We start from the raw sequence: 26,563 nt of genomic DNA, 5'->3' as shown, positions 1-26,563 counted from the left end.
TGATTAGCGATGTCAATTGTGGGAGGTGTAAACAATGTCCAAATTCTGTCCGTGATGATACCCTCATGATGTGTTTCCATTTCCTCTATGTATGTGTCTAGGTTTCTATGGTATTGTGTTAGAGAATAAAATCGCAGACCTACTACTACTATTACTACTACTATTTAGCATTTCTATAGCGTTACAAGGCATACGCAGCGCTGCACAAACATAGAAGAAAGACAGTCCCTGCTCAAAGAGCTTACAATCTAATAGACAAAAAATAAATAAAGTAAGCAAATCAAATCAATTAATGTGAACGGGAAGGAAGAGAGGAGGGTAGGTGGAGGCGAGTGGTTACAAGTGGTTACGAGTCAAAAGCAATGTTAAAGAGGTGGGCTTTCAGTCTAGATTTAAAGGTGGCCAAGGATGGGGCAAGACGTAGGGGCTCAGGAAGTTTATTCCAGGCGTAGGGTGCAGCGAGACAGAAGGTGCGAAGTCTGGAGTTGGCAGTAGTGGAGAAGGGAACAGATAAGAAGGATTTATCCATGGAGCGGAGTGCACGGGAAGGGGTGTAGGGAAGGACGAGTGTGGAGAGATACTGGGGAGCAGCAGAGTGAATACATTTATAGGTTAGTAGAAGAAGTTTGAACAGGATGCGAAAACGGATAGGGAGCCAGTGAAGGGTCTTGAGGAGAGGGGTAGTATGAGTAAAGCGACCCTGGCGGAAGATGAGACGGGCAGCAGAGTTTTGAACCGACTGGAGAGGGGAGAGGTGACTAAGTGGGAGGCCAGCAAGAAGCAGATTGCAGTAGTCTAAACGAGAGGTGACAAGGGTGTGGATGAGGGTTTTGGTAGAGTGCTCGGAAAGAAAGGGGCGGATTTTACGAATGTTGTAAAGAAAGAAACGACAGGTCTTGGCGGTCTGCTGGATATGAGCACAGAAGGAGAGAGAAGAGTCAAAGATGACCCCAAGGTTTCGAGCTGAGGAGACAGGGAGAATGAGAGAGCCATCAACAGAAATAGAAAACGGGGGGAGCGGGGAGGTGGGTTTGGGGGGGGAAATGAGAAGCTCGGTTTTGGTCATATTTAATTTCAGGTGGCGTTGAGACATCCAGGCAGCAATGTCAGACAAGCACGCTGAAACTTTGGTTTGGATGCAAGGTGAGATATCAGGGGTAGAAAGGTAGATTTGGGAGTCATCAGCATAGATATGGTAGGAAAAGCCATGGGATGAGATTAATGAACCAAGGGAAGAAGTGTAGATAGAAAAGAGGAGGGGACCAAGAACAGAACCCTGAGGTACGCCGACAGGCAGAGGGATAGAAGTAGAAGAGGATCCACCAGAGTGAACACTAAAGGTGCGGAGGGAGAGGTAGGAAGAGAACCAGGAAAGGACAGTGCCCTGGAATCCAAGTGAGGACAGGGTATCGAGAAGTATGCTGTGATCGACAGTGTCAAAAGCAGCGGAAAGATCAAGAAGAATGAGAATGGAATATTGACCTCTGGATTTAGCCAGTAATAGGTCATTGGAGACTTTAGTAAGCGCAGTTTCGGTTGAACAGAATGCTGTGGAGAATTTCCTTACCATCTGATTAGCGATGTCAATTGTGGGGGGTGTAAACAATGTCCAAATTCTGTCCGTGATGATACCCTCATGATGTGTTTCCATTTCCTCTATGTATGTGTCTAGGTTTCTATGGTATTGTGTTAGAGAATAAAATCGCAGACCTAAGAAAGGCACTAAGTAATTTACTAGAGCTTGTGCGGATGGGGTCACTTCGTTCTGTGATGTCACAGAAGTTGTGTCTAGTAGGTTGTGGATTAGTCCATATAGTTTCTTTGTGTTTCTATAGTCTGCTCCTACTTTTTTTCTATAGTAATTGCATTTTGCATGTCTTATGCTCGCCTTGCAGGTTATAGCTGCTTTTTTCCATTCTAGTTTTGTCTCATCTGTTTTGTGCTTTAGCCATATCCGTTCTTGTTTCCTGCATTGGCATTTTAGTTCCGTTAAGTCCTCATTGAACCAAGGGGATGAACTGGCTCTGTATTTCTTCTTCCACATTGTCAGGGCAATTTCATAAAGTATGGATTTGCATTGTTATATAACATAAGAGTAGCCATACCGGGTCAGACCAATGGTCCAGGTCACAAGTACCTGGCAGAAACCCAAATTGTGGCAACACTCCATACTACAAAATCCCAGGGCAAACAGTTGCTTCCCATGTCTGCCTCAATAGCAGACTATGGACTTTTCCTCCAGGAATTTGTTCAAACCTTTTTAAAACCCAGATATGCTAAACGTTGTTACCACATCCTTCGGCAAAGAGTTCCAGGGCTTAACTATTCGTTAAGTGAAAAAATATTTCCTCCTATTTGTTTTAAAATTATTTCCATGTAGCTTCATCGAGTGTCCCCTAGTTTTTGCACTTTTGGAACAAGTAAAAAAATCGATTTACTTCTACTCGTTCTACACCACTCAGGATTTGTAGACCTCAATCATATCTCCCCTCATTCGTCTTTTCCAAGCTGAAGAATCCTAATCTCTTTAGCCTTTCCTCATATGAGAGGCGTTCCATCCCTCTTATCATTTTGGTTGTGAGGAATTTTGTGGTTTCAGTTGATAAGTTTTTAGTGTTAAGAATTCTGTCCCAGAACTCTTTGCTGTTGATCTTGCCTCGGGTTTCGTATTGGATAGTTTTTTTTTTTTTTTGGAGACAAGGTTTTCTTCCAATTAATTGTGAAGTGAAGTCTGTGGTGATCTGACTATGGTATTTCCTCCCAATTATATTCACCCAGTTGCAAGTCTTGGTTGGCAGTAAATCTGTAGGCTAGTAGATCAAGTGCATGTCCTTTTTCATGAGTCTTGGTTGCAGTTGTCAATTGGAAGTTCCTTAGTTTTATTATTTCCCTACATGCTCTTGTATTTTCATCTTCCATGTCGTCCAGGTGTAGTTTGATGTCCCCTATCAGTATTATGTTTGAGCATATCATGCAGATATTTAGGATAAAGTCCATTAAGTCCTGTTAGGACTCCTTCCAGTTGCCTGGTGGCCTGTAAAATAGGATGATGCAAAGGGCACCCATTAGTGATTTATCTGTTATTTTGAGAGTTGTTATTTCTAGATGGGGAGCTATGAGTTCAGAACCTGTCTCGGTTTTGGAAAAGGATTTGTATAGCACTGCTATTCCTCCTCCCTTTTTATTTTCTCTGGGCCACTGTGATATTTTGTAATCTGGAGGGCATAACTCGTTTAGGATTGGGTCCTCTTTGAAGCGAAGCCATGTTTTCATGATGAAGATAAGTCTAAATTGTTTCTCTTTGATCCAGTCTTTGACGATTTCTGCTTTGTTTAGTGCCGATCTTGCATTTATGTAACCTATGGGAACGGGTAGATAGCTTTCCTCGTGTGTGGGTTCTAATGTTATCTTAGCCAGTTGTCATTTGGTTTGGTCTTTGTGTTTGTTCCAGTATCTCCTGTATCTCCCACCGTTATGTTGGTTTTCTGATGGGTTGTTTCCCCTGGTGGTGTCCGTGGGGCTCTGTGTGGCGTGTTTTGCATAGTCTCCTGTGTAGTTTTTCAGTCACCATCTGGTTTGTGAGATTACTGGGATTGTCTGTTTATCTCCATGTATAAGATAATTGGTGCTGATTGTGAGGAAGAGGAGTGTTATTATGATTAGTATTTTGAGTGAGGCCATGGTGCATTTTTTCCTTTTGTCTCAGAGCTCTAGATGGGTGCTGGATAAGGTGTTGCTACAGAAATGTGGTGGGTCTCACAGCCCTTGGTCGTGGGCTCTTATGTAAGTATGTGGTAGCTTGGGCGTAGAGTTTCCCTTTGATCTCTGATTGCTCCGGATCTTAAGCAATTAGAGGGAATTTACAGTTTCTTCTTCTTGATCCGTGTGTTGGTCTTGGGGTTGGTATGATGTGGGACTTTAGACTTGGTTGTCTAACACATAAAGGGCTCTCCAGGTCTGGCACTCCCTGGTCTTGCTTGAGATGAAGAATGTTGTTGGGGGTGCGGTGGAATACTTTTCTCATTTGTCTGGTGTTGATGGAGGTGGTACCTAAGGTTTTGTTGTTTTGTGTGGTGCTGACTGTGTAGTCACTAAGAGATTATGTGCTGGCCCTTTTTAGTTGTTAATTAGTTGCAGAGGTTTAGGAGACTTATGGAGGGTTTGGAAGGGTTTATGGTATTCTTATTTAGGTCCAATGACAAAAAATTCACTCAAGCTCAAATTAATTAAATCAGAAAAATCAATCAAAACAAGTTGGTACAATCACCAATGCACAGGGACACTAGGACACAACAGAATTCCAGTACACGTGAAAAGTGGAGAAAAAAGCCTCAGCTGAACTAAACTACAGTTATAAGGCATGGGTCCCGGCTTTCCATCACAGGGATAAAAACTCCACTATGCAGGGTGCATGAAATGACATCACAATGTCAGAAAGTCACAAACGTAGGGAATAGATCACAGGAAAAACAACTGTCAAACATTGTCCTGGTTTAAGCAAAACATATTGGTGATAAAATACTCATCACTCTTCTTATCCTTCAATCTGAAGCCAACCAACGTGTCCGTAGATCCCATGTACCCAACAGGGATTCCCCGTTTTGCCAAAGCAGGGTCAGGGGTAGCATTGGGGATAATAATCCAGTGTCATAGCCACTGGTGTCTGTTTAAGGTAACTAGAACTGCTTGAGCCTTCACCGGAAAGCGACAGGGGGATTATAGAATGGCATCGCAAAGAGGATGAACAAATTCCAAAGCATAGCCATCTCTTATGACCTCAAGTACCCACTGGTCTGACGTTATTTGGGTCTACCTTTTTGCAAAACATCTGAAATCTGCCTCCCACTTGAGGAACTGAAGAGTGGACCCACCCACAAGCACTCATTGTGCACCTCACACAGTATTAAGGGACCCTCACCAGATTCTCAACCTCCTTTACAAATTCCTCAAAAGGACTGCCCTTGGAATTGAAACCATCCTCTCTGAGAAGCATTCACTCTTCCTGGCCTATATCTCCTAGCTTTTCTGAATCGATCTCCTAAAGGCCAATTCCTCTACCAGCTGCTTTAGATCTATCTTCTGAAACTCTGGGCATCTTAGACTCACCCAGTAGCTTAACCAATTCTTCTAAATCCTCACCAAACAACTTCCCTTTGAAAGGTAGTTTACTCAACCTAGACACAGAAGGAACGTCCGCCACCCAATTCCTCAACCAGAAAAAAAACAATGTGCTAAAACTAACAATGCCATGCCTTTGGAGGAAGCTCTAATAATGTCATACAGGGTATTCACCAAAAAGGCTGAGCCCATCTCTAAGGATACCAAATGGTGGGAACTCTAGAATCTGCCAAGGAAACGTCTGGCAGCTTTCCACTCCAGCGAAAACAAGCTCTGGCCAGATAACCCTCACAGAGAGCCACTTAAAGAGCTAGTGCCAAAACTTCAAAGGCTTGCTTCAAAATGGATTCCAAAATGCAGCTCTTGATTTTAAAGATAAATTGCATATTACTAACAGTTCTGCCAGTTCATTTTTCAATTCTATCAGTACTCTGGGATGAATACCATCCGGTCCAGGAGATTTACTACTGTTCAATTTGCCTAATCAAGATCAGTTCCTATGTACTCCGTTCCTGCCTGTGTGCTTCTTGCAATTCTAGTCTGTTCCAGTCCTGCCTAGTCAAGCTCAGTTCCTGTCTGTGTGCTTATTGCTCTTCTAGTCTGTTCCAGTCCTGCCTAGTCAACCTCAGTTCCTGTGTATCCCATTCCTGCCTGTGTGCTTCTTGCACTTCTAGTCTGTTCCAGTCCTGCCTATTTAGTCCACTCCTGGTTGGAAGGTTCGCTTTCTGCTGCCATTTGTCGGCAGCGGCCCAAGAGCTCACGTTTCCCTGAATCTGTGACAGTTTGCTAAGGCCTTGAAACCATGACACATCCATAAGTAAAAGATGGGTCCCTCCGCAGAATTGACTGGAGGAGGTATAGTGTGGATCCAGCTTTTGCCTATTTTCTCCATCCATGTGCAGTTTTTCTCCTCTTTTCCCTTTCCTTCATCTCCATCCACGTGCATCATCTTCTTTTCTTTTCTCTTCCCTCCCCTCCATCTATGTCCATCAATTTTCCTCTCTCTCCCTCCATCCATGTTCATCTCACTTCCTCTCTCTTCCCTCCCCTGTATCCATATCTAGCAATTCTTCTCTCTCACCTCCCCCCATCTATGTCCAGAATTTCTCCCCTCTCCCCTCCCATCCTTGTCCAGAGATTCTCTTCTCTCCCCTGCCCTCCCTTCTTATCCATGTCCAGAGATTCTCCTCTGCCCCCTGCCCTCTCATCCAATGATACTTCTATCTCCCCTGCCCTTTCCTGCTATCCATGTTAAGCATTTCTCCTATCCTCACAGCGATTCTCCTCTCCCCCCTGTCCTTCCCTTGCTATCCAAGTCCAGTGATTCTCCTCTTCCCCCTGGCCTTAATCCTTCTCCCACTGCCTGCCTGAAAGTCTAGGCTCCCAGCAGTAATCAGTCAGTACAGGCCTGACACCAGAGCTGACGATGAGCCTTCACGCCCAATGCCATGCGCTCAGGAAGGCTCTGAGGAAATGGGGGCAGTGATAGAAAACGGGACTCAGGAGGTAAAAAAAAAAAAAAAGGTGCCAGAACGCCATACCGTCGCATACTGGCACCAAAAAAAAAAAAAAAAACACTGGTAAAACCATGTTGCTTTGGATCCTGCAATCGGTTGAATTCTAGAATTTAACTCTCATTTCCTTCAACAGCAACTCCATTATTTTTCCTATCACTGATTTGAGGCTTACCGGCTTGTAGTTTCCCACTTCTTCCCTGTCACTGCTTTTATGAAGAGGGTCCACATCTGCTCATCTCCAATCCCATGGAACCTCTCCCATTTCTAAAAGATCTATTAAATAGATCCTTAAGAGCTCCTACCAGAATTTCTCTGAGCCCCTTCAGTATTCTGTGACATACCTCATCATAGATCATCCCGGAACCCTTTTTAAAAATTGGCGTCACATTGGCCACCCTCCAATCTTCAGGTACTATGGACGATTTTAACAACAGGTTAGATATTACTAACAGCAGATCAGCAATTTCATGCTTGAGTTCTTTGAGTACCCTTGGATCCAGTCCAGGTGATTTTAATTTGTCAATTTGGCTCACTACATCTTCCAGGTTAACAGAGATTTCTTTCATTTCCTCCGTATCGCCACTCTTGAAAACCATTTCCAGTACAGGCAGATCTCTTACATCTTCTTCTGTAAAGACCGAAGCAAAGAATTCATTTTAGTTTCTCCACTATGGCATTCTCCTCCCTGAGTGTCCCTTTTGTTCTTTCATGATCTAACGGTCCCACGGATTCCCTCACAGGCTTTCTGCTTCTGATGCACCTGAAAAAATTGTTACTGTGAATTTTAGCCTCTGCGGCAAGTTTCTCTTCATATTCTCTTTTAGCCTTCTTTATTAAAGCTTTGCATCTGACTTGCCAGTGCTTATGTTGCTTCTTATTTTCTTCATTTGGGTCCTTTTTCCATTCATTGAAGGACATTCTTTTGGCTATAATAGCCTCTTTCAGTTCACCTTTTAACCATGCTGGCTATCGTTTTCTCTTTTTTCCACCTTTGCTAATTCATGGAATGAATCTGGTCTGAGCTTCCAAGATGGTATTTTTGAATAATGTCCACACCTGATTTAGTGTCCTAACCTTTGCGGCTGATCCTTCTACCTTATTTTTAACCATTTTCCTCCTTTTATTATAATTGCTCTTTTGAAAATTAAAAGTAGCTACAGTAGATTTCCTTTTTGGGTTCATCCCAGATAGTAGCTCAAACTTGATCATGTTATGATCAGTGTTTCCCAGGGAACCCAACACTGCCACCTCTCACACTATGCCCTGCATGCCATCAAGGACCAGATCCAAAACGAATCCCCCTCTTGTCAGTTCCTGGACCAGTTGCTCCAAGAAGCAGTCATATATTACATTTAGAAATTTTATTTCCCTGGCACTCCCTGATGTAAAATTTATCCAGTCAATATTGGGGTAATTGAAATTACCCATTATTATAGTGTTGCCCAATTTGCCAGCTTTCCTAATTTCTATAAACGTTTCTTCATCTGTTCAATATGTCCCAGCGGACGGTAGTACAGCTCTACAAGAATACTCCTTCCATTCACACATGGAATTTCTAGCCATAATAATTCCATGCTGCTATCTGTTTCATATGGAATGACTGAATTCCCTTTTTAACATATAGTGCAACCCCACCCCCTTCCAATATGATCCTTTCTATCATTGTGAAACAATTTGTAACCTGTTAAAACAGTGTCCCATTGACTGTCCCTTTTCCACTAAGTCTCTGAGATGCCTATTATATCTACCTCATCATTTAGTGCCATATACTCTAACACTCCCATCTCATTTTTTAGGCTTCTATACAGGCACTTCAAATTATGTTTTTTTCTTGGATCTACAAGCTGCTTAGAAGTTGATGGGGATAATATTCATCCTTTAGCCTGCTCTCTCAATAAGCACAGTTGGCTTACTCTACTGGGATTCCCTAAATGTCCTGTTTCAATAGTATCCTTCAAGGATACTCCACACCGAACCATGCGCTCTTGGGCAAATGTCGGCTTTCCCTCCCTCCCTCCATTCTAAGTTTAAAAGCCGCTCTATCTCCTTTTTAAAAGTTAGCGCCAGCAACCTGGTTCCATCCCAGTTAAGGTCGAGCCCTTTCTTTGAGAACTGTCTCCCCCTTTCCCAGAATGTTGCCCAGTTCCTAACAAATCTAAATCCCTCATCCCTGCACCATCGTCTCAACCATGCATTTAGACTTCGGAGCTGTCTGCCTTTTAGGCCCTGGGCGTGGAAAGGGGAGCATTTCTGAAGATGCTACCCTGGAGGATCTGGACTTTAGCTTTCTAAGAGCCTAAATCTGGCTTCCAGAACAACCTCCACACATTTTCCTATAGCACTGGTACCCACATGTACCAAGACAGCCATCTCCTCCTCAGCACTCTCTAAGATCCTGTCTAGGTGACACGTGAGGTCTGCCACCTTCACACCAGGCAGACAAGTGACCAGGCTATCCTCATGTCCACCATCCACCCAGCTATCTACATGACTAATGATCAAATCACCAACTACAACAGCTGTCCTAGCCCTTACCGCCTGGGCAGAAGTTCTTGGAAACATATCCTCAGTGCGAGAGGATAGTGCATCCCCTGGTGGACAGGTTCTCGCTACAGAAGTACTTCCTACTTCACCAGGGTGCTGCTCTCCTTTTAGGAGACCTCCCTCCTCCAAGGCAGCACAGGGGCTGCCAGACTGGAGGAGGGACTTCTCTACAATGTCCCGGTAGGTCTCCTCTATGTACTTCTCTGTCTCCCTCAGCTCCTCCAAGTCTGCTACTCTAGCCTCAAGAGAACGGACTCGTTCTCTGAAAGCTAGGAGCTCTTTGCATCAGGCACACACATATAACCTCTCACCAATTGGGAAATAAGCATACATGTGACACCCAATGCAAAAGACTGGAGAGCACCCCTCTTGCTGCTGGACTGCTGTCTCCATCTTAGTACTGTATTTTTGAGTTTTTCAATAATTTAAAACTTGCTAAGGTACTAAGAATATTAGTCTAATATAACTTATATGGTATACTGTGTGATTTATTTAGTATTTTATTCTTAGACAGTAATGAAATGTAATTAAAACTCTGTAAGAGGACTCCCTTGTTAACCTAATTAGAAAGCTGACTATAAATGAAGTGTTGTGTGTAGGGGTGGGCGGGAGTTAAGGGAGGATGCGTGGGATTGAAGAGTAAACTAGGCCCTGCTGTGCCTTCTAGAGTCTTATCTGTTAATGTTGTAGGCTATGGCAGAAAGATCAAGTTTAAAACTATAGGGAAAAGGGTTTTACACTATGGAAACTAAGCTGTGCTGCAAAACTAAAGTTAAATCTCTAAACTGAGGGTTTCTGTGACTATCAGATGGTATTAAAAAAACAAAACTTAAATGGTTGAACGTGTCAAGTGGTGTATAGATGGCGACTCTGGCTGTGAAGAACTAAGGCCAGTGCCAGGCAGACTTGTACAGTCTGTGTCTCTTATATGGCAACCCGGTTCAGGATGGCCTAGAAAAGGCTTCAACAGCAAATTCAGCTGGAACATGAGGACAGTGCCAGGCAGACTTTTATGGTCTATGACAAGACAGATTCGGATAGGCTGGAGTGAAATTCAACAGCAGCTCTAGTAGTTGGAAAGTAATGCCAGGCAGACTTCTACAGTCTATGTCCAAGAAACGCCACATAAAAACCATGTTCAACTATTTATATCAAATTCATTGTTGGGTTAATCATGAATTGATGAGTGTGACTGTTGGGCACACTGGATGGACCATTCAGATCTTTATCTGCCTTCATTTACTATGTCAGGATGATTTTTCATGAAGACTGTATATTTAGCGTTGGAACTAAAGATCATATGCGGAAACAGGAACAGGTACCTCTGAATTCAACCAATTTACGGAAAAATGTACACCGTCAATGTACCTCAGAGTTGCATATATGTAAGGCTTCAGTGCTTGAAAAGCAGGAGGTGAAGCAGGGCAGGACTGAGGCAAACTGGAAGAAATGTGTGCGTTAGTGAGCACAGGTGTGAATGACACACCCTCATTCCTACCTTCTCATGTGTGACAATTAGTCGAACTCCTTTGCTGTGTGTATCTCCTTCTGTGTTGTGCCACGTCACGGGTTGCAGATGCTGCTCTTCAGGATCCACAAACCCCGAAATCATCTGATCAGTGGAGCTAGTAATCAGTTTATCTCCTAAGCAAGGGTTCACCAACAGCACGGAACACCCCCTGTGAGAGGGGAGTAGGATGCCCATCAGTACTGACAAAGAGGGAGGGAGACAGACACAGACAAGAGCCCTTCAGCACATGCCCCCCCCCCACCCACTAGTGATACAAAGTCTGGTGAAAAGCAGAAAGTCTAGAGGAAATCCCTGCAAGTTGCACTTACACACAGACTGCCACCAGGCACAGAGTGGGGTTTGGGTTCCATGCAACGCTCTTCACAGCTCCCTCCACATCTAGGGATTTCATGCAGCGAGCTGTACTAACTTCCCAGAATCGCACTGTGCAGTCATCTGAGCCTGAAACACATAATGAACTACTGTTAAAGGGTTATTTCATCCCTTATACAGTGTGTGTATATGAAGCCATATTTGGTGCCTCGCCCAGTGTCCAAACCCTTATACTGTGTATGACACTGCCTATATCCAACATGCTGCAGTATCCTCCCAGCCTAGAGAACAGCCACATCCAATGACCATACCATCTTTCCTCTGCATGACCCCACAACCCTTCCACATGCTGTACACTATGGAACACAGCCACACCCAGTGACTACCGTCTGTATCCTGTGCATGCCCCCCTCCATTCTATGCTGCACATTCCTCCAGCCTGGAACAGAGTCGCACCCAGTGACCACCCCCCTGTATCCTATGCATCCTCCCTCATTCTATGCTGCACATTCCTCCAGCCTGGAACAGAGTCACATCTAGTGACCATCCCCTCTATCCTGTGCATGCCCCCCCCTCCATTCTACGCTACATATTCCTCCATCCTGGAACAGAGTCACACTCAGTGACCAGCCCATCTATCCTGCGTACATCCCCCGCCCCCCCCCCACTTTATTTTACGTTGCACATTCCTCTAGTCTTGAACAGAGTCACACCCAGTGACCACCCCCTCTATCCTGCCCCTCCCCCTCCTCCATTACACATGCTGCAAGTTTCCCCAGTATGGAACAGAGCCACACTTAATGCCCACCCCCTCTATCCTGTGTCTGAAACCCACATTTATTTATCCATCCACATTTTTATTCCACATAATCCAACGTTCTTGGCAGATTACAATCACATACACAATCATTAAAACACATCTCCAAAACTTGAAAACAAAATCTCTGCTTCGCCAAATGCTTTTAAAAATAAAAAATAAAAGTTTTTTTTAAAGAAAGCAATGCTTCAATTTTATGCATTTCAAGTAGTAAAGTATTCCATAATTTAGGCCCCACAATTTGAAAAGCAGTAGCACAGAGATCTAACAAACTCGCTGATCGAAAACTTGGAACATCCAATAAATGCTTGTTCTCAGAACTTAAAAAATGTGTAGGTTTATAACTTTTAAGAGTAGAAGCAAGTAAAAGATGGACCTGCATTATTCAATGCTTTAAAAAATCAATGTAAGAGCCTTGAATTCCCACATATATGTACCATCCCCCAGTCTGGGTCACAGTCACATTCAGTGACCATTCCCTGTATCCTGTGTGTGACCACCCCTCCCCCCCATTCCACATGCTGCAGATTCTCCCAGCCTGGAACACAGCCACTCCCAGAGATCACTCCACTCAATACAGCAGCATAAGAATAGCCATACTGGGTCAGACCAGTGGTCCATCTAGCTCAGTATCCTGCTTTCAACAGTGGCCAATGCAGGTCACAAGTACCTGACAGAAACCCAAACAGTAGCAAGGGACATGCAGTGGCTTCCCCCATGTCTATCTCAAATAGCAGACTATGGACTTTTCCTCCAGGAACTTGTCCAAAGCTTTTTTTAAATCCTAGATACACTAACCACTGATTTGAGCACTCTAGCTTGTTTCAGTGATCCGCCATTGAAAGCAAATGACATTCCGAAGAAAAGGCATTTGAAAAACCAAACCAGGAAAAGAAAAACCCATACACAACTCATATGTTTACATTTATGTAGGTATTTATATACCATCTTTCCTAAAACAGTCAAAGCGTACTGATAGCTCAGAATAGAAAACCAGACCTATGTGGAGTACCTGTATATAATATGCAAACCACTTTGAACATATACTGCCTTTCTGTGGTTTTTGCAGCTATCAAGTCCTATTCCCTTTCCCCCTCTTTTTCATTTTGAGTCTTGGTAATTAGTGGAATTAGAGGATACGAATACATTGGGACCCATACACATTCTATGGCTTGTGTGTTGTAAGAGACTCGTTTTTTGTTGGCACCTTGTTGTATCACTGCAGGACTCATCTGAGCTTGTCTGTAGTTGATTCTGGACTGCAAGTAGGTGCATATCATTTAGGAAGACTCTTACTGATACTGCTCAAATTCTGGTGGTCTCTTAACAAAGGGACAGCGATTTTCTACCCCTTTGTTTGTTGATGGAACTGACGAGAGAAGGAAAACTTCTAGACCTAGTCCTTAGTGGAGTGCATGATCTTGTGCGGGAGGTAATGGTGCTGGGGCCGCTTGGTAACAGTGATCATAATATGATTGGATTTGATATTAGCTTTGAAGTATACATAGGAAATCAAATACGTTAGCGTTTAACTTTAAAAAAGGAGATTATGATAAAATGAGAAGAACGGTGAAAAGAAAACTTAGAGGAGCGACTGCGAGGGTCAAAATTTTACATCAGGCGTGGATGCTGTTCAAAAACACCATCCTGGAAGCCCAGGCCAAATATATTCTGCGTATTAAAAAAGGAGGACGGAAGACCAAACGACAGCTGGCGTGGTTAAATAGTGAGGTGAATGAAGCTATTACAGCTAAAAGAAAATCCTTCAGAAAATGTAAGAAGGAACTGACTGAAAATAATAAGAAACGGCATAAGGAATGTCAAGTCAAATGCAAAGCACTGATAAGGAAAGCTAAGAGGGACTTCGAAAAAAAGATTGCGTTGGAGGCAAAAAACACATAGTAAAAATTTTTTTTAGGTATATTAAAAGCAGGAAGCCAGCAAAAGAATCAGTTAGACCGCTAGATGACCGAGGAGTAAAAGGGGCGATCAGGGAAGACAAAGCTGTAGCGAAGAGATTAAATGAATTCTTTGCTTTGGTCTTCACAGAGGAAGATTTGGGTGGGAAACCGGTGCCAGAAATGGTATTTGAAGCAGATGAGTCGGAGAAACTTAATGAATTCTCTGTAAACCTGGAGGATGTAATGGGGCAGTTCTACAAACTGAAGAGTAGCAAATCTCCTAGACCGGATGGTATTCATCCCAGAGTACTGATAGAACTGAAAAATGAGCTTGCGGAGCTATTGTTAGAAAAATGTAATTTATCCTTAAAATCGAGCATGGTACCGGAAGATTGGAGGGTGGCCAATGTAACGCCGATTTTTAAAAAAGGTTCCAGAGGAGATCCGGGAAATTATAGACCGGTGAGTCTGACGTCGGTGCCGGGCAAAATGGTAGAGACTATTATTAAGAACAAAATTACAGAGCATATTCAAAAGCATGGATTAATGAGACAAAGTCAACATGGATTTAGTGAAGGGGAATCTTGCCTCACCAATCTACTACATTTCTTTGAAGGGGTGAACAAACATGTGGATAAAGGGGAGCCGGTTGATATTGTGTATCTGGATTTTCAGAAGGCGTTTGACAAAGTACCTCATGAAAGACTCCAGAGGAAATTGGAGAGTCATGGGATAGGAGGTTGTGTTCTATTCTGGATTAAAAACTGGTTAAAAGATAGAAAACAGAGAGTAGGGTTAAATGGTCAGTATTCTCAATGGAGAAGGGTAGTTAGTGGGGTTCCCCAGGGCTCTGTGCTGGGACCACTGCTTTTTAACATATTTACAAATGACCTAGAGATGGGAGTAACTAGTGAGGTAATTAAATTTGCTAATGACACAAAGTTATTCAAAGTTGTTAAATCACGGGAGGATTGTAAAAAATTACAAGTGGACCTTACGAGACTGGGAAACTGGGCGTATAAATCCAGATGACGTTTAATGTGAGCAAGTGCAAAGTGATGCATGTGGGAAAGAGGAACCCCAATTATAGCTACGTCATGCAAGGTTCCACATTAGGAGTCTTGGACCAAGAAAGGGATCTAGGTGTCGTAGATGATACATTGAAACCTTCTGCTCAGTGTGCTGCTGCGGCTAAGAAAGCAAATAGAATGTTAGGTATTATTAGGAAAGGAATGGAACACAAAAATGAGGATGTTATAATGCCTTTGTATCGCTCCATGGTGTGACCGCACCTTGAATATTGTGGTCGCCGCATCTCAAAAAACAAAGTGAAATTAGAAAAGGTGCAGAGAAGGGCGACGAAAATGATAAAGGGGATGTGACGACTTCCCTATGAGGAAAGGCTAAAGCGGCTAGGGCTCTTCAGCTTGGAGAAAAGGTGGCTGAGGGGAGATATGATAGAGTTCTATAAAATAATGAGTGGAGCTGAACGGGTAGATGTGAAGCGTCTGTTCACGCTTTCCAAAAATACTAGAACTAGGGGGCATGTGATGAAGCTACAATGTAGTAAATTTAAAAGGAATCGGAGAAACATTTTCTTCACTCAACGTGTAATTAAACTCTGGAATTCATTGCCAGAGAATGTGGTAAAGGCGGTTAGCTTAGTGGAGTTTAAAAAAGGTTTGGACGGCTTCCTAAAGGAAAAGTCCATAGACCCTTGGGGAAAATCCACTGTTTCTGGGATAAGCAGTATAAAATGTTTTGTACATTTTTGGGATCTTGCCTGGTATTTGTGACCTGGATTGGCCACTGTTGGAAATAGGATGCTGGGCTTGATGGACCTTTGGTCTTTCTCAGTATGGCAATACTTATGGAAGCCTACGTAGTTGTCTGTACAAGAAGAGTCTTTCCTTTGAGGTGATGTGAAAATACATGCAGAGCATTGTAACCTGCTCTCAACTATGCTGATGTGAAGCAGTTTTCTTGAGTGTGTAGAGAACTGAGATATATACTTTAATCAATGTGGCAAGCATCTGTGCTCAGAACATGCTGATGTTGAGATTGGAGGGGGAAAGCCAAATTACTTATGTGTAGCAAATATTGTCTGTGAACAGCAGAATACAAGTCTTCACAGCATAAGTGATGATATCATCAATGGAGCTCACACAGAACAGCAGATTAGTAAATATTAGAAATTTTTGAATTGTTTCACCAGAGACTAGTACAGCTGCATTTTTACCACCTCCTTTTTGCTGCTTAAGCCCTTCTCTAGGCTGCCTAGCATTCTTCTGGCTTTGACTATCACCTTGTTACACTGTTTCATGCCTTTAGATCCTCAGACACTAGGTCTTCCCTGGTCCATGCACATTAATCTTTTGCCTCCTATCATATACAATGTCTTTGGACCCAAGTGCATCACTCTGCACTTCTTCACATAAAAGCTTTACTGTCAAGGCAAAGCCCATGCATCTTATCTTTTTGAAGGCCAATTCTCTTGTTGTCTCCTCATTCCAGGATGTTTACTAGGTTGCAAATCCTCATGTCATCTGCAAAATGACAAACGTTCCTTTCTAGAAGAACTTGACTCTTGATTGATCCCTAAGGCACTCCATTACTCATTATTTATTTATTATTATTTATTGTATTTATTACATTTGTACCCCGCGCTTTCCCACACAATGCAGGCTCAATGCGGCTTACATAGTAATTTGCAATACAAAGTTATAGAATAGAAATGTCAAAAAACAGAAGTCATCGGCCAATTGCCAAGTGCCGCGCTTTTTCAGCAGACGACGGGACCCTCGCTCTCTGGGAGTAGATGCTCTTCTCCAACGGTGGCCGACACAGGAGCTTCTCTATGTGTTCCCGCCCTGGCCCATGTTGGGCAGGGTGCTAGACCAGGTGGCAAAGCATCCGGGTCGGATAATCCTGGTGGGTCCGGACTGGCCCAGACGTCCCTGGTATGCGGACTTGATCAGGCTCTCAGTGGACGGCCCTCTGCGGCTGCCAGCGGTGCGGGGCCTATTGCACCAGGGTCCCGTGGTGATGGAGGATCCCTCCCCCTTTGGTCTTACGGACTGGCTATTGAGCGGCAGCGTCTGAGGAAGAAGAGCTTCCCAGACAAGGTCATCGCCACTATGCTGAAAGCGAGGAAGCGCTCTACTTCTACTGCTTACGCCAGGGTTTGGCGTACCTTTGCATCGTGGTTTGAGGCAGGCTCTCTTTCTCCCTTCACTGCTCCAATTTCTTCAGTGTTGGTGTTCCTGCAAGAAGGTCTGTAGAGAGGCCTGTCGCTCAGTTCCCTTAAAGTCCAGGTAGCGGCTCTAGCTTGCTTCAGGGTTCGCCTGAAGGGTGCTTCCCTGGCCTCGCAGCCAGATGTGGTGCGCTTTCTCAAGGGAGTTAATCACCTACGCCCTCCTCTGCGCTCGGTGGTGCCTGCGTGGAATCTCAATCTAGTGCTAAGAGCCTTGCAGAAGCTGCCTTTTGAACCCTTGTCGAGGGCATCTCTGAAAGACCTGACGTTGAAAGCAGTCTTTTTGGTGGCTATCACTTCAGCCAGACGAGTTTCCGAGCTCCAGGCGCTATCATGTCGGGAGCCCTTCCTGCAGTTTACTGAGGCAAGAGTGTCTATTCGCACGGTGCCTTCCTTCCTGCCCAAGATTGTTTCTCGTTTCCATGTGAATCAGCATCTCTGCCTACCCTCCTTTCGTAGGGAGGACTACCCAGAGGAGTACTCTGCTCTCAAATATCTAGATGTGAGACAAGTCATCATCAGATACTTGGAAGTGACCAATGATTTCCGGAAGTCGGATCATCTGTTTGTGCTGTTCGCAGGGCCTCGTAAGGGTCTGCAGGCATCCAAGCCTACAGTGGCACGATGGGTCAAGGAAACCATTACAGCGGCGTATGTGGCCGCGGGGAAGATGCTGCCTATCCAGCTGAAGGCTCACTGCACTAGAGCACAGGCGGCCTCGATGGCAGAGGCCGGGTCCGTCTCCTTGGAAGAGATTTGTAAGGCGGCAACCTGGGCATCGGCTCATACCTTCTCCCGTCATTACCGCTTGGCTGTGGCTGCTCGGGCGGAGGCCCGGTTTGGAGCTTCAGTGTTGCGGTCAGGGATTTTTATGTCCCGCCCTGGGTGAGTACTGCTTCGGTACATCCCACCAGTCTATGGATTGATCAGCATGATGATATGGAAGGTAAAATTATGTATCATACCTGATAGTTTTCTTTCCATTAATCATAGCTGATCAATCCATAGCCCCTCCCAGATATCTGTACTGTTTATATTCTGGTTGCATTTCAGGTTCAAGTTTAGTCTTCAGTTCCTGTTCAGGAGGATCTTCGTGTTCAAGTTTTTTCGATTGAATTCTTCTGGAGTTGAGACGATTTTGTGTTACAGTGAGCTGCTGCATTCCTCTCCCCTCCGTTTTACGGGGCTGGATTGAGACCTAAATTCTGCCGGCGCTCCCTCCCGCTTCGTGCGGCAGTAGGGTAGCCTTATATTCCTCCCGCTTCGGCGGTGTTAGGGTCAGCCAGCTCCTCCCGCGGTTGCGGTCGCAGGATAAGCCAGATCCCCCCGCATCGGCGGGTGTGGTGTCCCTCCCCTGCTCCGCGGGGATGAGCTGAACGGATTCCCCTCCCCCACTTGTGTGGGGATGAGCTGGGTTGATTCCCCTCCTCCATTTCGGCGGTGGTGAGCTGGGCAGAGTGTCCCTTTGTGAGTGTAATTCTCTAAGTGCTGAGTCCTGCGGATGGAGCTTTGATATCGACATACTGAGGAGTTTCCGGCAGCACATGACCACATATAGGGAGGCAAAAGGATTGCTCTCTATCTCCACCTGCTGGTAGATGGACACAACCCACCAGTCTATGGATTGATCAGCATGATGATATGGAAGATAAGTTCGTGAAGAAATAGATCTGTTTCTGGCAGGGAGGTCGATCAAATCATTCATGTAACAAGGGGATTCATCGTGGATGATTTTGTGGGTCATTGTGTTGATCTTGAAATTTATTCTCTCTCTGATGGGGAGCCAGTGAAGCTTTGCTGGAAGAGGTGATGCATTTTCGAATTTTGATTTGCCAAAAATAAGTCTGGCTGCCGTATTTTGGGCAGTTTGGAGTCTCTTCAGTATTTGGGTTTTGCATCCTAAAAAGACACTGTTGCAGTAGTCGGCGTGGGTAATAACAGTAGACTGTATCAGGTTCCGGAAAGTGTTGAGTGGGAGATAAGGCTTCACTCGTTTCAATATCCACATCATATTATACATTTTCTTCGTGGTGAATTTGTTGGCGTGGTTATCAAAAGATACATGGCTGTCTATTGTTACTCCCAGTATCTTTAAGTTGTCGGATATGGGGAGTTTATCAGGGGTGTTGAGAGTTGTCGGGAGATAAGGGGAGTATTGGGAACACAGAACCAGGCACTGCATTTTTTCTTTAATTTCATTTTAAAAGCATTAGCCCAGGAGGTTAGAGTGATAATGGCAGTGTTGATTTTGTCGTGGATTTCAGACAGATTGAATTTAACGGGGATATATATGGTGACGTCATCGGCGTATATGAAAGGATTTAGGCCATGTTTGGTTAGTAGTCTGGCCAAGGGGATCATCAAAAGGTTGAAAAATAGCAGGGAGAGTGGAGATCCCTGTGGTACTCCGCATTCTCATGACCATGGAGATGATAAATTTGTCGTTCCTTTGACTTGATAGGATCTGGTGGTAATGAAGTTATTAATCCAGTTGATAATGTTTCCTCCGATCCCAAGTTTGTCCAAGAGTTTGGTAAGGATGGAATGGTCAACCATGTCAAAAGCGCTGGATAAGTCAAATTGTAAGAGGATGATGTTGTATCCATTTGCTATTTCAAGTTTGAATTTAGATATTAAGGTTAGAAGAACCGTTTCAGTGCTGTGGGCAGGATGGAAGCCTGACTGGGACTCGTGAAGGATGGAGAATTTCTGGATATATTCATTAAGTTGCGAGGTCACTCTGTTTTCTAATAATTTGGTGATTAGAGGTATGGATGCAATTGGACGGTAGTTGGTAACGTCATTCACAGGTTTCTTTGTATTCTTTGGGATAGGTGTTAGTAATATGTTACCGTGCTTGGTGGGGAAAGAGCCTCTTTGTAGTAAAAAGTTTATGTGGGAGGTGAGATCAGATATAAAGCATGAAGGGGCGTTTTTCAAAAGGTAGTTGGGACAGGGGTCGAGGTAGCATTGTGATTTAGATAGTTTTGATATGATTATGATGACTTCTTTTGTAGTAAGGGGGGTAAAATTGGTCCAGTACGTCAAGGAAGGTGTCAACAGTGGAGTTATCTTTAGAGGTTGTGTTACGAAGATTAACAACTTTTTTCCTTTCTTCTGAGTCAATTCCATTTACCATCATCCAGTGGTGTCCGTCAATCAATTTTGGGGGGGGGGGGGGGGGGGGGGGGGGGGGGGCATATAGTAATAAAGAAAATCATTAAACTGATCTCCAAAATCTTTTGGTGGCTGTCTTTATGTAAGTATAGTAGAACTTGTGTTGGATTGTCCATTATTTGCCAGAATCAAGGATCTCCATAAAAGGCCTTCTGAGGAGTTTCAATCATTTCTAATTCCTCCTATTACAGAGCTTCAGACTTCATCTGGATACTGCCAGCTTGGTGGTGGTAGATAATTTCTTGAAGGTGGCATATATCATTCACATTTCTAAGATGACATCAGTACCACAACCTTTGTGAAATTGTCCACCTGCATGGGATTTCAGCCTCCATCGTTTTAGACTGAAGGTCTATATTTGCTGCCATGAATTGGGAGCAATTTATGGAGGAACTTGAGATTAAATTTCAGCTTGATTCAGGATATCATTCTCAAGCTAACAGCTTAACCAAGAGGGTCAATCAACATCTTGAACAGTTAATGCATTGTTTTGTTTTGGTTCATTAGGACAAACTGATGACATTACCTCCTCAGGCTTTTACATACAATAGCCATACCATGCCTCTCAATCGGAGTATTGAAAGCCTGTCTGTGGAGTTCTTCAGGGATCCCCTATCCCCAATATTGTTTAATATCTTTATGAGTTCCCTTGGTCAAACTGCATCAAGCAGGTCATAAAACTCCGCTCCATGGATAAATCCTTCTTATCTGTTCCCTTCTCCACTACTGCCAACTCCAGACTTCGCGCCTTCTGTCTCGCTGCACCCTACGCCTGGAATAAACTTCCTGAGCCCCTACGTCTTGCCCCATCCTTGGCCACCTTTAAATCTAGACTGAAAGCCCACCTCTTTAACATTGCTTTTGACTTGTAACCACTCGCCTCCAGCTACCCTCCTCTCCTCCTTCCTGTACACAATTGATTTGATTATTTTTTGTCTATTAGATTGTAAGCTCTTTGAGCAGGGACTGTCTTTCTTCTTTGTTTGTGCAGCGCTGCGTACGCCTTGTAGCGCTATAGAAATGCTAAATAGTAGTAGTAGTAATTTATGTTTATGACATCATGGATCTTTTTATACTTCATTTGCCTATGCACATCATCTCTAAAAAGATTGCTGTTTTTCTCTCTTAGAAGATTGGATTCAGACTCAATATTTAAAGTTGAATAATGATAAAACCAAATATTTAAGACAGGTCAGGTAAGAAATGGAATGACAATATTCTAAAGTTTATCAATCCAGATATCAAGTTAGACAGCAGTTTGAAAATTCTGTGGGTGATGTTAATGGGTAGTCTCACTGCAGAATTACAAATAAATATTTTGATTAAAAAATCTTTTCTAGGCTATGCTCAGGAGCAGCAGCTAATTGTTCTGCTCTTGCCACCTCTCCATTAAACCCATCATTTTCACTTTACAGACCCCAGTATTTTAGCCCTCCTTGTACAACACCGATTACCGTTGAGCTGGGCTTTCAGAAATCAGCAAATAATAGCAAATGGCAACCAAAAATCTCCGAAAAGACAGAGAGAAGCAGAAGCTACACAATGAAAAAATGGTGGCACCTGCTAGTCCGCCTAGCTCTACCATCAGCTCCGCATGGGTAGTGGAAGTAGCAGCAGAAGTGATCGGAGCTATGGAAAATGTTTTCGATAACCGTTTTGGACCCATAGACTCGAAACTAGAGCAGCTTCAGAGTAATCTGGACCGCATTGCTGCTGAACTGGCGGTTTACCAACACCGCACCAGGGAACTGGAAGACCGAGTGACCAAAGTGGAAGAAGCACAATCCTGCATGAAGAAATAACTTACGCTTTGTGGGACTGACAGAGTCAGTGGAAGAGAGAGACCTTCATGGGTTTCTAGAACGTTGGTTACTGCAGCAGGTATCGCTCCCAGATCTGGGAGGCCCGTTGCTGGTGTAGCGGGCCCATCAGGTAGGCCTTCATCAGGCGGGGTCTCCCAGGCCCCGGGTGGTGATATGCCACCTCCTCAACTTTGCCTATAAGACTGCCATTCTGCAAGCGTTACACGGTAGCAAAGAGCTGCGCCATGAAAATAAAAAAATATTGTGTTTTCAAAATTATTCATCAGCTGTGGCAATGCAAAGATGGAACTTTTCACCTATTTGCTCACAACTATATAATCGAAAAATTAAATTTGCTCTACTTTATCCCGCCAAACTGCGCATATCATATCAAGGAGAGACAAAATTCTATGTTTCAGCGATGGAGGCCCAGAATTTTCTCCAACAGCTGGCCTCTTCGGAGAAGAGTGGTGAAAGCCCTGGACATTGATTTCCTCACTTGCAGAATAATAGCAGAATGGCCACCTTGAGAGAACATTGTTTTTGGTGTTAAATGGATGATTCCAAACGGTTATTGCTTCTGGCTGAATCGTGACTTTTGAGACTAATTGATTTACAATGGAGAACGTTATCCTTTGTCTTCGCACTCAAGGTTACCTACCCTGGGACTTGCCTGCATAGCCCTGCTGACTACTGTCTTGGTGCTCCTAAATTGTCCATCATCCCCGTTCACCACTTTGGAGATCTTCAAGGAGAACTGTGGTATTATGAGAGCATGAGGCACAAACACTGGATTGAAAGTCCCCGCGATTGATGTTAATATTGGTGTTGAGACTATTCCTTTTTTTTCCCTCATCTGTTCATTAAGCTTATTTGCATAGTAGCGATCCTCAAACTGCACCAGCTGGATAAGGCTGTATTGGACAATGAACAGAGTTTGGATCAGGAGATGTGAGTGCCCAGGGTACGAGAGTTTTTTTTCCACCTAATCTGTTCATTAAGTTTATTTGCATAGTAGGGAAATTTAAACTTGCACCAACTGGATAAGACTGCACTGGACAATGAACAGAGTTTGGATCTGGAGGAGTGGGTGCCTGGGGTATGAGCGTGTGTTTTTTTTTAAATAACAACAGCTATGAATGTGAGGCTGGGGAGTTGGTAGGTTTGTGTTCTAAGGGATTTGGTGGGGAGGGGGGCGTCTGGTAGTGACTTGTTCCTTTTGGAACTGTATGAAAGGAGAAATGGGGGTAGTTGGGTTGGGGTTTTTGGGAATGGGGAGGAGGGTTAAGGTACCACTCTTAAATCATTCTAAGGTTGGAGTTCATGGAAACCGATATCATGTCACCAGCAAACGTAACATTTGTGTAGCAGTTACCACCACTATTTTCCATACTGTGGTGGCTGAAGGGGGAGGCCGTGGGCTGGGGCAACCTCTCTATTTCACATTATATAGTTCAGCTATAGACCCTCCCTTGAAATCCTTGCTATCAGGGTAAAGGTTGTCACTTGGAACATGGGAGGCATTCACTCTCCTATTAAGTGCTCTAAAATTCTGCAACACCTTCAACGAATTAGAGCTGATGTAGTTTTTCTTCAGGAAACTCGATTATCTGATCGCTGGTGGGTATGAGATTGCGTGAAGTCCCCAGCTGATGTTAAAAACGGGGGAGTCGCCATTCTTTATAGGAAAGGGCTAGTTGTCCAAATACAAAATGTTATTAAAGATTCCGGGGGTCGCTTTATCTTTTGTGAGGCCTTGATAGACAAGCAACCAGTGTTATTGGGAAGCATTTACGCTTCCAACCACTGGGACAGTGCTTTCTACAAAAGTACATTGAACACGCTTCTGGGTGAATCTTCTATGCCTTTGTTAATAAGGGGTGATTTCAACATGGTCTGGGACCCAGAGCTTGACAAATCTTGCCCTTCACCGTGCCCGAGGTCTTGGTCAGCAAAGGGTTTGCCTAATCTCTGCGAGCTGTTGGATCTCTTAGACGTGTGGCGGGTGTTACATCCTCTCGATGAAGACTACACACACTTATCCTGGGCGCACGGGAACACAAACCCGGACTGATTATCTACTAATCTCTCGATCCTTATTTGCCAATATCATAGACTCCCAGATTGGCCCATATGTTATCTCAGATCACGCAGCTGTTTGGTTGGTATGGCAGCCCGCCGGGTCTGCCCTGCCCTTCCATCTAGCGTTCCCTGCAGGTAGGTTGGGCTCACGTACCGTCCCCTCCAGCGTTCCATTGCCTTCACTTGCTTGCCTTGCGTTAGTAATATCCTGACGTCAGCTTGCCTCCAGGGTTCCCTTCCCTCTCACTGTTCCGCCCTCCTCTGATGTCATTTCATCTTTACGCGAGGGCAGGACAGTAGAGTGAATGGAACGCTGGAGGCTTGCTGACGTCAGGATGTTACGAACCCAGCCAGACAGCCAGCCGTAGAACGTTGATGGTACAAATTATTATATTAGATTCCATAGAAGGCAACCTTAGCAAGATAGTATAATGTGAAACTGCACTTTGACTACTGTGTGCAATTCTGGTCACCGAATCTCAAAAAGGATATAGCAGAATTAGAAAAGGAAGAGAAGGGCAACGAAAATGATAAAGGGGATGGGACGACTTCCCTATGAGAAGAGGCTAAAGCAGCTAGGAATCTTCAGCATGGAGAGACGGCTGAGGGGAGACATGACAGAGGTCTATAAAATAGTAAGTGAAGTGGAATGGGTAGATGTGAATCGCTCATTTACTCTTTCCAAAAATACTAGGACTAGGGGGCATGCAATGAAGTTACTACGTGGTAAATTTAAAACAAATCGGAGAAAATATTTCTTCACCCAACTTGTAATTAAATTCTGGAATTTGTTTTCATGGACACTGTAAACGCAGTTAGCGGGGTTTAAAAAGGTTTAGAAAACTTCCTAAAAGAAAAGTCCATAAGGCATTATTAAGATGGACATAGGGAAAATCCACTGCTTATTTCTAGGATAAGAACCATAAAATGTATTATACTGTTTTGGGATCTTGCCAGGTACTTGTGACCTGGGTTGGCCACTGTTGGAAACAGGATACTGGGCTTGATGGATCTTCGGTCTGTCCCAGTATGGCAAATGCTTATGTTCTTATGACAGTGCCGGGCAGACTGTTATGGTCTGTGTCCTGCAAATGACAAGACGGATTCAGATAGACTGGAGTAAGCTTTGATTGCAACTACAGTAGTTGGAATGTAAGGATCCATTCCGCTCATAACCAAACTCATGGAAGGCGTAGTGATGAAACAACGTACTGATTACCTAAACAAATACTCAATTTTGCAAGATTCTCAATCAGGATTTCGATCAAATCACAGTACTGAAACCGTTCTAGTGTCCGCAATGAACTCATTCAGACAAGCAACTGCAACAGGTGACAATATACTCCTCCTACAATTCGACATGTCCAGTGCCTTTGACATGGTTAATCATAGAATACTATTACATATACTAGAATACTTCGTAGTAGGAGGTACAGTTCTCAAATGGTTCAAAGGATTCCTGACCACAAGATCTTACCAAGTAACAACGCACTCAGACAGATCACCCCCATGGACACCTGAATGTGCAGTACCCCAAGGATACCCCCTCTCACCAACCTTATTCAACCTAATGATGATACCGTTAGCCAAACTCCTAGCCAATCAAAACCTCAATCATTACATATATGCAGACGATGTCACAATCTACATCCCATTCAAACATGATTTAAATGAAATCACCAACGAGATCAACCAAAGCCTCCAAATCATGCATACCTGGGCAGATGCATTCCAACTAAAACTTAATGCAGAAAAAACACAATGTCTTGTACTCACCTCCCAACATAACACAAAAAAATTCTCCACCATAATCACACCTTACTGTTCTCTGCCTGTCTCACAAAACCTGAAAATTCTTGGAGTTACTATTGATCGAAACCTCACTCTCGATACCCATGTGACGAACACGACGAAAAAGATGTTCCACACCATGTGGAAACTCAAAAGAGTAAAACCATTCTTCCCGAGACACATCTTCCGCACGCTGGTACAATCAATGGTAATAAGCCACTTGGACTACTGCAACGCACTATATACGGGCTGCAAAGAACAGATTATCAAAAAACTCCAAACAGCCCAGAATACTGCCGCCAGACTCATATTTGGAAAAACCAAATACGAAAGTGCAAAACCCCTTAGAGAGAAACTGCACTGGCTCCCACTTAAGGAACGCATTGCGTTCAAGATATGCACGATTGTACACAAAATCATTCACGCAGACACCCCTACCTACATGTTGAACCTAGTAGACCTATCACCCAGAAACGCCACAAGAACATCCCGCAAATTTCTCAATCTACACTTCCCCAGCTGTAAAGGACTAAAATACAAGCTGATGCATGCCACCACCTTCTCTTACATGAGTACGCAGATATGGAATGCTCTACCCACAGATCTGAAATCAATCGTCGATACAAATAACTTTCGCAAATCTCTGAAGACACACCTCTTCAACAAAGCCTACAAAGAAAACCAACAGCTTCAATGACCCACTTTACCAACCCAACCA

The 26,563-nt window shown here is 43.9% G+C and overlaps 1 protein-coding gene across 2 annotated transcripts in view; it reads right to left on the bottom strand.

The window, feature by feature from the left end:
- BOP1 (BOP1 ribosomal biogenesis factor) overlaps positions 1–26,563 on the bottom strand; it is a 250,013-nt gene that overhangs the window by 38,368 nt on the left and 185,082 nt on the right. For both annotated transcript variants that reach the window (XM_030220723.1, XM_030220731.1), the window contains exons 11-12: positions 11,019–11,151; positions 10,678–10,858 (exon numbers count right to left, since the gene is read on the bottom strand). In XM_030220723.1, the coding sequence (XP_030076583.1) occupies positions 10,678–10,858; positions 11,019–11,151 (314 nt within the window). The remainder of the gene's footprint in view (positions 1–10,677; positions 10,859–11,018; positions 11,152–26,563) is intronic.

Source organism: Microcaecilia unicolor, chromosome 1 (genome assembly GCF_901765095.1).
Source record: "Microcaecilia unicolor chromosome 1, aMicUni1.1, whole genome shotgun sequence".
Taxonomy (NCBI): Eukaryota; Metazoa; Chordata; class Amphibia; order Gymnophiona; family Siphonopidae; genus Microcaecilia; species Microcaecilia unicolor.
The sequence above is the reverse complement of the archived record's forward strand: the minus strand, read 5'-3'. Positions and strand labels throughout refer to the sequence as shown.